Source organism: Canis lupus, chromosome 12, assembly GCF_011100685.1.
Source record: "Canis lupus familiaris isolate Mischka breed German Shepherd chromosome 12, alternate assembly UU_Cfam_GSD_1.0, whole genome shotgun sequence".
NCBI lineage: Eukaryota > Metazoa > Chordata > Mammalia > Carnivora > Canidae > Canis > Canis lupus.
This window is the reverse complement of record NC_049233.1, coordinates 16,079,338-16,093,929: the sequence shown is the minus strand read 5'-3', so window position 1 is coordinate 16,093,929 and position 14,592 is coordinate 16,079,338. Positions and strand designations below refer to the sequence as shown.

General features: G+C 39.5%; 1 protein-coding gene across 1 annotated transcript in view; it reads right to left on the bottom strand.

Moving 5' to 3' along the window:
* The window catches only part of OPN5 (opsin 5), a 28,766-nt gene extending 17,889 nt beyond the window's left edge, over window positions 1-10,877 (bottom strand). The window contains exons 1-3 of the mRNA XM_038553374.1: window positions 10,748-10,877; window positions 6,742-6,861; window positions 2,742-2,912 (exon numbers count right to left, since the gene is read on the bottom strand). Of these exons, the coding sequence (XP_038409302.1) occupies window positions 2,742-2,912; window positions 6,742-6,861; window positions 10,748-10,877 (421 nt within the window). The remainder of the gene's footprint in view (window positions 1-2,741; window positions 2,913-6,741; window positions 6,862-10,747) is intronic.
* Window positions 10,878-14,592: the final 3,715 nt, after the last annotated feature.

Below are 14,592 nucleotides of genomic sequence, written 5' to 3'. Positions count from 1 at the left end.
CCGACCCTGCATTACAGGACCAAATTTTGAATCTTCAAACATGACTAACACAGCAGTCATGCTCACATGGCCATAGCAAGAGAGGTAGAGAATCTAGGTAGATTTTACCAAGTTCTGCAAAAGTAATTCTGTGAAAATACTTTCAGAAAAACAAAAAATGAGCTCCAGGTTTTTCAGAACTAGTTTCCATCAACCAAAAGAGCATTCCAAGAAGAAGAAATAATGTAGTCATCTAAGAAAAGCTGTAGAACACTAGTGATCATCTTCCAAAGTTTGACATAACCACCAAAATGGGGCAGCCTGATATACTGCTGTGGCCCACTAAGAAAATTATCTCCATCCCCCCATGTATCACCTCAAAGAGAAAGGGTCAGAGTAGTGAATCCTCACTACCTTGGGTTTGGAGTAGCACAGAAAAAAATATCAGAACACAGACAACAAAAGCCAAATGACCCCTTCAACATAGACACAAGGCCTGCTTCCGCTTAGAGCCATATGCTGTTGGGGAAGTCAGTAGGGCCTAATTCTTCTCATTTCTAGCATTTGACCCTCTTCATGTACCCTTTCTAGATGCCCATGTTCTTAGCAGTAAGATGGAGGAAATAAGAATGCATTGCTTACAGGTTTTGTTAAGGGTTCACTCAAATAATACAAGGCCTGATTTGCATACTATGAAGGACTATATTAACATGAATTTTTACTCCTGTGTTTGTCTCAGCACTAACAAGAAATATAATGGATTGTGTCTATACTCTATTGCCTCTTTTTTAAAAAATATATGGCATTTTGTATTATAAAATTCAAATTTCTCAAGCCCAACCAGAGGGAGGTAACAATTATGTAACCACAATATATGTCAGCTCCTGATTATCCATTATAATGGATTAAACATTGGCACAGATAACCACATATATTTAGGGGAATGTGCATACGCATACGTATAAGCATTTATGGTTAGGGTTACTTGGTGAGGTGTTGTATACTTACATTCGAGTATGGTGAAAGGCTGTCAAGTACAGGAGGGAGTAGATTAGTAGATTGGTTCTGTGTTGCTCCAGAAGTCAGAACTAGGACCAATGGGTGGAGATTACTGGGAGGCAGTTTTGTCTCAATATAAGGAATAACATTGTAACAATGAGAGCAGACCAATCAGAGAATGGGCTGCCTTATGCAGTAGTAAGCTCCCCGTCACTGGTCACTGGAATTATTCAAGAAGAGGCCAAGTGGCTGTCTGTCAGGGATGCCTTAAAACAGTTTAGCACATTAATGGGAGAAAGGTCTCCATGTTCCCAAGCGGTCTTCTAATTCCAACATTTTAAGACACTGTGTAGAGGGTTTAATCATGAGTCAAATCAAATGGTGAAACCATTCCATTGAGGTTCAATCTTAAAAGAAGCTGGAAAAAAATATACAGTTCCCATATGGAGTGATGCCCTGCAGTGATTCTGGGGAGTGGGCAGTCTCACCTCTTTAATGGACACCAAGCCTAAATTCAAGAAAATATTTTAAAAGCAGAGACATCAAGGTATAGTATTCCTCAAATATCCCCAGGAAGTTGAAATTCTGACTTCTCATTTGTAAAATCTATTAAGTATATTTAAAATCTACTTATATGACCAAAAACAATTTTATAGAAAGTATATGACTCTGAAGTCATCCAGAATATACATAACTGAATATTTTTTGTATTATTGGAAACTCTGATTTAAGTTATTTCTATTGGAAGTGTTATGCTTTTTAGAAAAAGAGATGCAGATTTAAAAAAAAATTAGTGCTAGTTCGTGAAGATGATGGTCCATGACCTTACCCTCCCCTGCATGGTTTCCTTAGAGTCTGGGACTATAAACTTTTAAAATATAAAGGAAAATTCTACCACATTGAGAGTGTCAAGTCAACTTGATCTTTCCCATCTCAGGCTCCAGGCCATCCTCCATCTCCATGGTCACAACTGTTCTGATTGACAGATTAACAAACAGAGAAGCTTTTTCCAGAAGGAGCTAATACTATTCCCCAGTTGCACCTGGTTCTCAGTATTAAACTTAAGAGTCCAAATGCTTCTCTTTTGGATTCAATAAGTTCCCAGAACCCCAAGAAGAAAAAACAATAAAAATTTATTTTAACATTATTTTTTTAAAATCTTGAGCCTCTGAAAACTTTTTTATAGCTGGCTCTCCCCTCACCAATTCTTATAGTCACTCATCTTTCTACCTACAATCCCACAAAAAGAATGTTGAGCGATATTTCTGTGTGTGTCCTTTCTTGCCGGCACAGCTGCACGGCTCTCTAACTTGGAGCTGGACATTTTGGAATTCCTCATCTCTGAAATCACAGGGAACATGAGTCTGAAAGGAGGATCAGAAGCATCTTTCTTCTAATTACACTTACCATATGGGGAACCAGCTAGAACATCTCAGACCTAACATCCTTTCAATGCGTCTTATCTCTCTGTTTGCATGACAAACTATGGTAGAAGCTTATACACGTCATACAAGGAAATGATACTTGCCAAAAGCATTGTAGTCAAACATCAGACATTCCTATAAACGTAGTATTAAAAGAAATCTACATCAGCACAGGTTTAAAGCTTTAAACTTATGTTAGAACAAAATAGGCTAGAAATGGAGATACTCTTGGTGTCCTAGGTTATTAGTAATCTTTGTTCATCACCTATCAGTACAGTATTTACAGTCTGACAATCCACTAGTTTTGACTATCAGGGAATGAGAAACCTTCGTACTTACCATAAGATAAATAGCAGATTTTCAGATATCGATCCAGGCTGACAGCCGTCATGGTGATAAGACTTCCACAGCCAAAGAAAAATCCAGCCCATCCATACCAGCGGCAGCCAATCCAGCCAAACACCCAGCGGTGACAGAAGCAAGAGATGATCGTGAACGGTTTGCCTACAACTAGAGCGCCAAGCAATTTGTCAAGGGAAGTTCCCTCCAGTTAAAATTACCCACCTGCCTCAACTCACTGTTGAGTTATAATCTACTCAGGCAAGAGACAGCTATTTTAGTCAACTTAAGGTTCAATTTGTTTACAACCAGACCCAAAAACAAAATTAGAGACAGAGACAAACCATAAGAGACTGCTAATCCTAGGAAACAAACTGAGCTCTTGGAACCGGGAGGGGTGTGGAGGCATGGGGTAACTGAGTGACAGGCACTAAGGAGGGCACATGATGAGATGAGCCCTGGGTGTCATACTATATGTTGGCAAATTGAATTTAAATAAAATATTAAAATAAATAAATAATAAAAAATAAAAAGGAGGGCATGTGAAGGGGGTGCCTGGGTGGCTCATTCGGTTAAGCATCTTCCTTCTCCTCAGGTCATGATCCAGGGTCCTGTGATTGAGCCCCACTTCAGAAGGAGCTTGCTTCTCCTCTGCCCCCCCCAGCCCCTGGGTTGTGCCTGCATAGGCTCTCTTTCTCTCTCTCAAATAAATAAATAAAATCTTCAGGAAAAAAAAAAAAAAAAACAGAAAGGAGGGCATGGGATATAATGAGCACTGGGTCTTACATAAGATTAATGAATCACTGACCTCTACCTCCAAAATGAATAATTCATTATATGTTAATTAATTGACTTTAAATTTTAAGAAAATTAAATTGCAAAAATTTCAAAATAATTAAAAATAAACTATTCCTCAGCTTCCATTAGTGTTTTGCTTTCTAGAAAGCATTTTTCTACTTTAATTCACACCCCGTGCCCTTCATATTCAGCTATTATATTCAATCTTCACCCTTCCAGAAGGGAATGTGCTGAGGAAGCTCTCCATGACCTCTATTTGCTCTTTGTGATCTATGTATCATAAGGTTCCCGAAACGTATCACCTGAGGAAAACATATTCACAAGAGCCAGTCCTGCCGCATCCCTCCAAGGTGTGTCCCTTCTTCCATAGCAGAGGTACACTCAAGTTCCTGTTAGTGTAGTCAGTGAACACATATTTCTTGAGTGCCTTCTATAGGTCAGAAAATATTTCTTGAGTGCTTCTGTAGGTCAGAAGCAACACCTCCTCTGGTTGTCTGGATAGCTAGTGTCGCATTCCATCTTGCTGGACTGTGCACCCCCATATTAGAACTTCCTGATCCCAGAGGTCTAGCCCCATTGTCTAGCCCCATTGTCAGTGAGGAAACCAAGTGTTAAAACTGTTCCTTATCCAGCAAGGATAAGGCCATTATTCAGTGCCTCTTATGTAACAACCACAGAGCAAGGTGAAAGAGGACAACGTGGAGGTCGAGATCAACAAACATATTTTATAGTAAGGAGGGCAGATAAAAGAAATACATAATTTTAAATATAAGATATGATATGATGGAATGATAGTGATTAGTGCTGTGAGGGAAAAAAAATGAAGCCAAAGGAGATAGAAACTGTTATTTTATGTAAGGGGATCAGGAAAGACCTCTCTGAGAGTGTGACATTTAGGGAGATGTCTAAATCACTGGTAGAGATCTCAGGCAAATGTCTAGAGGGGAAATATTGTAGGCAGAGGAGACACGAATGCAAAGCTTGAGCTAGGTGTCAGCTGGGTGGGTGCTAAAGACAGCAAAAGACAAGTGAAAGTGACTCGGATGCAGTGAAATTAGTATCTGTTGTGCCTGGGACTATTTTAAGCTTCCTTCTGGAGTGGAGCCTTTGGTAAACCTTTGGAATGTCATCTAGATTGCCTCCCTCTTCTTCACTTAATAGTTCTGAGCCCGGCTGCACACTAAAATCACTGGAGGAGTTGTTTTGTTTTGTTCTGCTTTGCTTGGCTTGGCTTTGTCTTACTTTAAATATCAATTTCCAGGAGCCTAACCTCTAGAAAGTCTGATTTAATTTATTGGGAGCAAGCTCAGGCATCAGTATATTTCAATATACTGTTTTTTCTTTTTAGCTCTCCAGTGATCCTAATACACTTAAACACTTGTGAGCCACCAGGATATAAACAACAAATACTAGTTATATAGATGAACACCCGGTCTCTTCTATGTACTTCAAGGTGTTTATAATGGAATATATATAGTTGACCAAGAAAAAAAATAAAACAGAAATGTTTAAGATTTATTGGAATGGGAAATGTATTAGAGATACTCAACGTTGAAAAATGATCTAGGTTCATCAGCAAAAGCTATCACATGGAAGAAAATGCTTTCTTGTTGAATTACTCTGAAGACACATGCAGAGTAATGAGGTGATTTGTGCAACTCTAGAGCAGATTTGCTTGGTGGAAAGCAATTTCAATGTATCAGACCAATTAAGGCCATTTTTATTCAAGCTTCGTCTAATTCAGCCTAAACATGAACCTGGTATTATTCGCCAGTGAAGGATGTGGATGAAATGGCAGGTTTCATTCGAGCATTTTACGTTCAGTACCAGGGAGAGAGCTGTCGGGGCTCAGCAGGGAGAGGACCGGGAGAGCCATCATTCATGTTGCGACACTGCCATCGTGTGGCCATTACTAGAATAGCAACCATTCTGCAGCCTCGCATATTGCCTAGGGTTCATTTCAGCTATTTTCACGGAGGAGGCCTGACATAATATGCTTCTGTGCATGAGCATTTCTGATAAGAGCTCATGATATTTACGCCTGTCCATACTGAGTAAACTTTCCCAAGTAATGAAGACTCTAAAGAGCATCACATCTGCTAGTGATAAATACTGGCTTGATAGGTAGAGGCTTATTATTGAGCCTTGTTTTTGGAGATTGGCAGTGACAGAAAAAAATCCTCTTATGAAGGGAGAAACAAATATCAGAAAACATTTTAAAAGGGACCTTTTTGGTGGGAAACTGCTAAAAAAAAAAGTTTCCAGTAGAAAGAGGAGTTGTGTGCTGTTCATACCCAAATTTCCCCAATTTAGCAGAATTTAGGCTCCAAAGTCAGGTTTGAGTGTATCTAGCCAACCCTGGGACTGAAAACAAAGGGAGGCTACTTATCTAAAATCATTTATAGTTATAAAAATGAATTACAGTTAAAGAGAAATTGTTTTCCAATTCCTCCTTGGCTGGGTTATCAGAGAAGCCAAAGAAGCAAGAAATAAACCAGTGATTTCCAATTTTGGCCCCACATTAACTTACCTGATAATACTAATTTTAAATATCCTGATGCCCAGGTAACATTCTCAGCAAATCAAATAAAAATTTCTGGGTATAAAACCCAGCCATGAAGTTTTTTTTTTCTTTTCTGTTGTTCTGTTTTGTTTTTTAAGTTCCCCATGTGACTTTTTTGTGCGTCCAACTCCAGAAACGACTGAACCAGAGGCTTCCTATACTTGCAATCAGTCCGAAAGCCACATTTGAATGTACCAGTGGGGCAGCTCTCCTGTCTTCCTACACTCACCTCTCAGACTGTCTTCACCCATCATTTAAGCTTCAAGACCTAGCCCCTTGATGTTTATTTTAACTGTGTCCCATAAGGATGGCAGAGGTGTGAAGGAGCTCAACACAGGGATCTGTAAGATTCTGTCTTCTAAATCATTTAGCAGGTTCACTTTGAGGTGTAGCATTACAAGGTATCATGCATTATTCCAAATTGTAGTCTTAGCATCTAACGTGCTGGGCACACAGAAATGTTAAATGGATGATGTCTTTGGCCTGATGACACTCACTCAGTTGACTTACCACAAACTCAGTAAAGATGATTTGTGAAGGGAGGAGCAAAAGGAGATGGGGGAGGGGTGACCTCTGAGCCACTGAGGACTTTAGAATGGGGCAGAGCTCAAACCCCCAAAGAAGAAACGGTTGTGTTACCTGAAATCCCCAGATCACAGATTGCTAAATTGATAGTCATTATTTCCGCAGGTCTCAGCTTCTTCTTTCGTCTAGAAGACATATAAAGGACATACCCGTTTCCAAATGTGGACAGAATCCCTACAAGGAAAAATATAAATTCCCACCGTTAACACTAGGATTTGGAGTTCACTCAGATATGAAACACTTCTCAACTTCAAAAATGGACACCATAGACTTAGGAGGGTAGTGAGAGGACTCTAAATAAAAATCTAAATTAAGAAGATGAAGTAAAAAGCATGAGTTGCAAGTGACAGGTGAGGGATGGGTTGCCTCCAAAGGGAGAGGAGTCAGGGATTATAAGACTGAACTTACCCAGAAAAAGGAAATGCTAACTTCCCAGTGAAGCTCAGGAGGGTGTGGGAATCCCCATGGTCAGTTCTTGTACTGGCCCCCAGGATGGAGTATTTCCTCAGCCATTTTTTACCAAGTATCGGCTTTATAGAACTCCCTCCCTCTAAGAAGTAGGGTTAGCCCCTAGGCTCTTGATAAATTCTGAAGTTGAAGTGACCCCAACCAGACAAGGTGCTCTCACTACCACTGTGGGCGCCTGAGGGAGCCCCAGCATTCAGGAGAGGCAGAGGCCAGGTTGGGCTGGCGTAACCCCCCGCAAGGAGAGTCTCTCCTGGAGACACATCCCAGGACTTTTTGCCTCCTGAGGACACATGGACGCTGGGTGTCTGCAGCTGCGACTGGACTAGGTATGAAGGGGAAGTAGGTGACAGTGGATAATATGGGCTCTCCCCCTCCCGCCAAAGGGAGAGAAAGTGACCCTCAACCCACCAACCTACCAATAATGGTATAAATGTGTTCCCACTTTTTTATATCCTTTTATTAATGACTACTTGGCTTTGGCATTACAATGATACTGTTCAAAAGTTCTTACAAACCCAGTTTAAATCCAAAAAGACCCAATCCCTACTGACTTTATTTAAGAAAAGAATACACCTACTTCCATAGCTTAACATGTAGAGTAGATTTCTTCAGGAATTCTTGCTTCATAGTGTAGCTGTGTATAAATGAGAATCTGGTACAGCTGCCTTTAGTAGTAAGGAATAAGGAGAGCATTAACAGGAGAAACCCAGATTTTTCTATTTTAATTTCTACTTCTCCACCACAATTCATTTTGGGGGCAAGGAAAGAAATGTGTGTTTCCACCGATGGTATGAAACCACCAGGAACAGACTGCATTGTGCTCTCAGGAAATTATGAATCCCTGGAGTCAGTGCTGCCTAATGGTCTGTTAAAACCTCTTTAGCTTTCTTAAGAGAGAAGAGGAAAAAATAGAAGAGATTATGGAGTTCTCAAGCAAACCAACTAAAATGAAACTTGCATCTCATTAAAGGAAACCAGCTAGCAAGGCACACTGGGAAATTAAAATGTGAAAACATGGCTTGAAGACTTTTAAACAAATGCCTTCTACTTTGTATCCAAGAAGATTAAAAAATAAGCATGCATTTGATACACAAAGCTCCTCTGAACACTCTTTGTCCTGCTACTTCTCCTTTGAGAATATTGATTTTCTTACTTGTCCTTTTTTAAATTATCTTTACTAGTGTTTCATAAGGCTTTACCCAGTGCCCAAAGCATTATCAAAAAATAGTCAACTATGAGCTGCATGTAGATTATTCCCAGAGGCAACCTTATCTGTAGGGGATTATCAAAAGAATGCAAACATATTTGATGATAGTTAAAGGAAAACAAGATTAAAAAAGCTAAAGGCTAAAGGCAGGAGTGGAAGTGGGGAGGGACATTTTATGATTATCAATATCCTGAATCTTCCTAGGAATACAAAATGATGAAATCTCATATATAAACTGTTAATAAATCAAGTATCTATAGTAAAAGAGTTGATGGAAATGGGTCTCGAATTTATTTCTCCTCTATTCCAAACTCAGATTTCTCTTCTCATCTTCCAGTTTTCCCTAAGACTTCCTGTATTTAACAAAACTCACCAAGAAGGTCATTCCACTCTGGTCCCTTAAAAAAAGAATCGGGGCATATCTCCATACCTATCCTAGGAGGGGTGAAAACCAGACATAGCACTGAATCCAAGACTGAGTCTAGAGGAGTCCAAATCCCTGCAAATGACCCTGGTCTCACTCTGAATGACTGTTCTGGAACATATTTTTGGCTCCACCCCTAGCTCCCTGAGTCACCTAATGTTCCCTTTGTTTGGGGACTCTTACTGGACCCATTTTTCTAGCTCCACCTGAGCATGCTCATTTGAATCTGACTGTGGATTTTCCTTCCATCCCCACATACAAGTGACAAATTTTCCTGACACCCCCACCCACCCCTCCTGGTTGCCTCTCTTCCTGAGCTCCTCCATACCAAGGCGGGGAATGGACTGCGATCCCTCCCTCTTTTGTGCTTTCTGGAGTGCTATGTTTTAAGTCCATTCTTGCAATTGATTGAGACAAATTCAATTTATAAGATGTCAATTTTTCTGCTTTTTCTGATAATTGAAAGTACTTATGTTTAATGAAAATGCAATGTAGATTTTACTACCAGATAGTCCCTGTGCACAAAGAGAATTTGCCCATTTTGTTCACTGCTATATTCCCAGAAACTTAAACGGTGGCAAAGAATGAGCAGTCAATATATACTTGTGTTTGAAAGGACATGAGGGTCCATTTATAAGAAATAGAATTTAAATCAGTGTGATAATAGCTAATCATAAAGCCAAGGACCCAGGGAACCCCGTTACAGTGGAATTTCTGATTCAATCTCATTGATTTCTTTTGCCTCAAGCACTGACCATAGAGGTGTCTCCAGACTTTTCTAATGAGTTTTGCTAATTTCAGGAGGTTAAATGAAATTCTTAGCCCGTAATAAATAGATGAGAAAGGAGGAAGGAGGGAGAGAGAGAAGGAGGAAGTAAGAGAGGAAGAGAGAGAGAGCTTGACCCAAATCTGAAAAGATTAAAGGCAGACACACCTAAAGACATAACCCACCTGTGCACTGGTTACCCAAATTTAAAACAACAGTTTTAAATTTAAGAAGTATTGTGGTCTAATTCTAATGGCCTAGACTAGTGCTGTCCAATAGAAATACAATGTAAAGCAGAAAAGTGAGCCATATATGTATTTCAATTTTTTTCTGATAGCCACATTAAACAAAGTAAAAATACCACTAAATTAATTTTAATAATATAGCTAGCCTAGTACAGACAAAATGTTATGGGTTTGACATGTAGTCAATTTTTTTAATTATTCATGAACTGTTTTACATTATTTTCGCTAGTGCTAAGTCTTCAATGTCTCACATATATCCACACTACAGCACATCTTTTGGACAAGTCACCATTCAAGTACTCAGCAGCCACAAGTGGCCACCACATTGGATAGCATAGTCTGGAAACAGGTGCACCATGTTTTGGATGATGTACAAAACTTTTTGACCCTGGGCTGACTCCCATCTTATTACCAATACATTTTTTTCAACTCTCACCAAAATCACTTAGTGATGCCATCATGGTGCAACTCTACTTTAAATGCAATAAACTTAGTATGTCCATTGTGACCACAGCCTGGGGACGGTTTCCTCAGTTGTGATAAGAGGAATTTGATCTGGTGATTTCTAAGGTCCGTTCTGAGCCTATCATCTTACAATTATACCAACAGCATTTTTTTTTTAAAGTAAAAGCACTCTATTTAAATAAGATCTCATTATCATTAATTTTGTTATTCAAAAGACAAACCTACTTGTAAGGCAACCAAAATAGTCTCAGGATAAATGATTTTGCTGTAAAACTTCTTTGATTATCGAGGGATATCCATCACTAATTATAAAGATAATAGTCATTTGCATGAAACATTCACTGAACCCCGCAATGCCACACCAACTTCTACCTTTCTCCCACTCTCCACCTCCAGTCAAAATATCTATCTTTGTGCAAAATCAACATATTACCCTGTGAATTTTCTAGATGCAGGCTTTGCACAGAAAAATTAAGGAAGCTTACCAATTATTGTTAAGTAAAAGCCAGCCACTAGATCCGCTTCCCAGGAAAGTTTGGAAGCAAAGGGGTCCCCTTCTCGAAGGTAGTGTGGCAGGCGCTCATCCTGGGGCCGGGCAGTGTGGTTTAGCGCCATGCTGTGCTCAAGCGACCAGGAGTCTGGAAGGCAAACCAGTAGAGATGGCAACAGACCCGAATAAGCCGACTTGAACCATCTCATAACCATGCCCTCTACTTTATCTTTTCAAAAGGTTTTATTTGGGACACTGGGTGGCTCAGCAGTTGAGCGCCTGCCTTTGGCCCAGGGTGTGATCCTAGAGTCCTGGGATCAAGTCCCACATTGGGCTCTCTGCATGGAGCCTGCTTCTCCCTCTGTCTGTGTCTCTGCCTCTCTCTCTCTGTGTCTCTCATGAATAAATAAATTAAATCTTTAAAAAAAAAATAAAAAATAAAATAAAAGGTTTTATTTATTTACCTGAGAGAGAGAGATAGAAAGCAAGAGTGGGGGGGGGGGTGTGTGCAGGGAGAAGTAGACTCCCTGCTGAGCAAGGAGCCCAATGTGGGGCTCTATCCCAGGACTCTGGGATCATGACCTGAGCTGAAGGCAGATGCTTAAAAAACTGAGCCACCCAGGTACCCTTATACTCCTATTTTAAAATAAAAATGAGTTTCTAGGATCATGATTGATTACCTAATTAATAAACAGTGAGTATCTTAACACTTTTCTTCAATGACCCAAATATATCAGTATTTAATTAACTATTCAGTGTGCAGATAGAGTATCCAAGCCTACATTATGTCATTTCTTTATCATGCTACTCTCTTGTGTCACTTCACCTCTCCCTTAAGGTGAATAAAACACTGAAGGCCAAATCGTATCCATTTTACTGTTTCTTAGCAAGTTTTATAAAAGTCTGAGCTAAGAGATTTATAGAGAGTGTACTTATATCTATATGTCTATATAGATCTCTATATCTATATGTAAAAGGGGAGCGAGGGAAAACATTCCATCAATAATTAAAATATAAATATATAAAATGTTTTTTAATTTACCAGAGTATGAATATATTTTTCATTATCCAAATTGCCTAGAAGAGCATCTCTATTGGTTATATGTTCAATGAGCTTTAGAAGCTTTCCAAAAGAAAAAATAGAGTCATCAGTTACTAGAACATTGAATGCAAAGGAACATAGAATCTTCACTAAGTGAAGTTAAAAACTAGAGATTTTAAAGGATATATTGAAATTTTTAGAAATGAATTCAATCTTGTCTGTAATTCACAAGGCTCATGCACAGGATGATTTGGGTTATAGTTTCCTAAAGCAGAAAGCAATTTCATTATTTCCCACCACCACCCTTCAAATCCATTCCCTAAATTTGCTCAGCCCTGTTCCAGGATGAAATCTTGAGCTGAGCGATAAGAAACTCCCAAAACACACAGGCCTTTGAAGTGTTTCTATTGAATTTTGATTTTATAAAAGCCTTTCAGAAGTCTTTGATGATCCCTAAAAAAAAAAAAAAAAAAAAAAAAGTCACATACTACCCCTAATACTGAAAGTTGACTGCTGTTATTTTGGAGATAAAACATACTGCTGATGTCATAACTTCCTCTGGAATGATTATTATTGTTTGTTTTGCAAGGGAGAAATATGACTCATGAATGTTTCTACCACTTTTGAGCTTGTTATTTCAATTGAACCAATAGATGTCACTGTTCAGCCCTCTAGGAAGCCTTGGAGGACAGAACCCATTAGCCTTCCCGTAGAACTTAGAGTCCTATGCCCCACAATTGGTGACAAGACTAATGAGTGGATGTCTAAGGAAGCCATTCAACCCCCAAAAGACACAGATTAAATCTTTTTCTAACTTCCAACTTATAGCTTCATAGGAATTCTCAACCCATCCATGACCCTCCTAGTGCCTAGTGGCTGAATCTACTGTCACCTTCCACACACAGTTTTAGGACAGTCATGTGGTTAATGTTCATTCAAAATCCTTCTTCCTACAAGCTGTAAGAAGTGGAGCTGCCATAAGGAGAAACCTCTGGCTGCCAACCTCCCCCCCCACCCCAACCTCACTATCCTAGACACCCCCCAAAATCTCAAGTCTTGCCCTGAGTCCAAATTTATCTTTAGAACTCCTGATTTCCTTTTAATTGCATCTCCTTCTGGTATTCTGGTAAATTCTCTCCTCACCACAGATTCCCCATTCCTACTACCTGACCAGTCCTGTCCTCCACTTTAGATTTAAAATCATAAGATGAGGATTTGAGTCCTACTGTGATATACATCCTCTATTATTTCAATTCTCTGAACCCCAGTCATTTCATTCATAAAATGAGTTATGTCATTCTTACCCACCACTCAGGCTTCTTGTAGAAACAATACAACATTGGATGTGAACTCACATTGCAAATAGGAAGTACTGTCTGGTTATTACATGCTGGGACACACTTTTCCCAAACTTGCCCATCCATGAGAATGCAACTATTAAATGACGAATTTCCTCGGGGTTCCATGCCAAATAAATGTATCCTTGAGTAACAACTGAAGTACTTACTGAGCATCTACTATTAACCAAGATAAGGTAGGATAAGATGTATGTGTCATAGACTTGCTTAGACTTAAGGAGTATAATTATCATTTTGGACAGGAAAAAAAAAACCACAATTAATGATCAGAAAATAATAATATGAGAAATTTACTAGACAGGGAGCTTTATTGGACAATAAGAACAATGGCAGGTATTTTCAGTGGGGGGATGACATAAGCAAGTATTTGGAGGCAAAAATTAGTGTAAAGCATGTAAGGAATGGAAGACATCTGCTTCACTGGAATAGGGCCCATGATGGTGAGAAGTGAAAGCCATCTTGGCTTGGTGAAATGGGGTCTTGTTCTGGAGGGCCTGGCAGAGAAGTTGCTTTTGACATATCATATGTGGGCTTATTCTTTTCTGGATCCACTGATCAGAATTTATATTATTCAAGTTTGGCAATAAATCCTTTAAGGGGAGCTATTTCCAATTCTTTTCAAAAATACAACTTAGGTAGTTTCCTAAAGCAGAGTAAGAGAAGGAAGTAGGAAACCCTAAATGTATTGGTTATTTGGGGACTCTTCCTCATACACTGCAAGCTCATTTTCAACTCCACACTTTGCACCTGGGGTTCCCACTACATGTAGCATCTATTCCCTTTCTTCCTAGTCTTATTCCACTTGACCTTCAGGCCCCCATCCATAGTCCATATCCTTCAGAAGGTGAATCTGGCTCCTTCAATATCTACTTGAGAAAAGAGCCTCTCTTCTCTTCACTCCTTAACATTTCCTGAGTGGTACTTCATCATGCTTAAATTACTTAATTCTTCTTGTTTACCTACCCATGTGTAAAATAGCTCTTGGTCCTACAGGGAAAAGGCAGAGGTATCAATGCATAGAAACAGAGCATCCTGGGCACCTGGGTGGCTTGTGGATTAAGCATTTATCTGCCTTCAGCTCAGGTCATGATCCTGGAGTCCCAGGATCAAGCCCTGAGTTGGGCTCCCTGCTCATTGGGGAGTCTGCTTCTCCCTCTGCCCCTTACCCTGCTCATGCTCTCTCTCGGGCATGCTCTCCCTCTCTCTCAAATAAATAGATAAAATCTGAAAGATGGACAGATAGACAGAAAGACAGGCAGAAAGAAAAAAGAAGAGAAAGAAAGGAAGGAAGAAAGAAATCAATCAATCAATCAATCAATCACTGGCAATGGTATCATTCTCATTACTCTGTGGGTATGTTGTTTCATCACTGGAGTAAGCTACAAGAAGTCATGACTCTACTTGTTCAGAGATCCATCTTAGGGAATTCCTTTTCTGGTA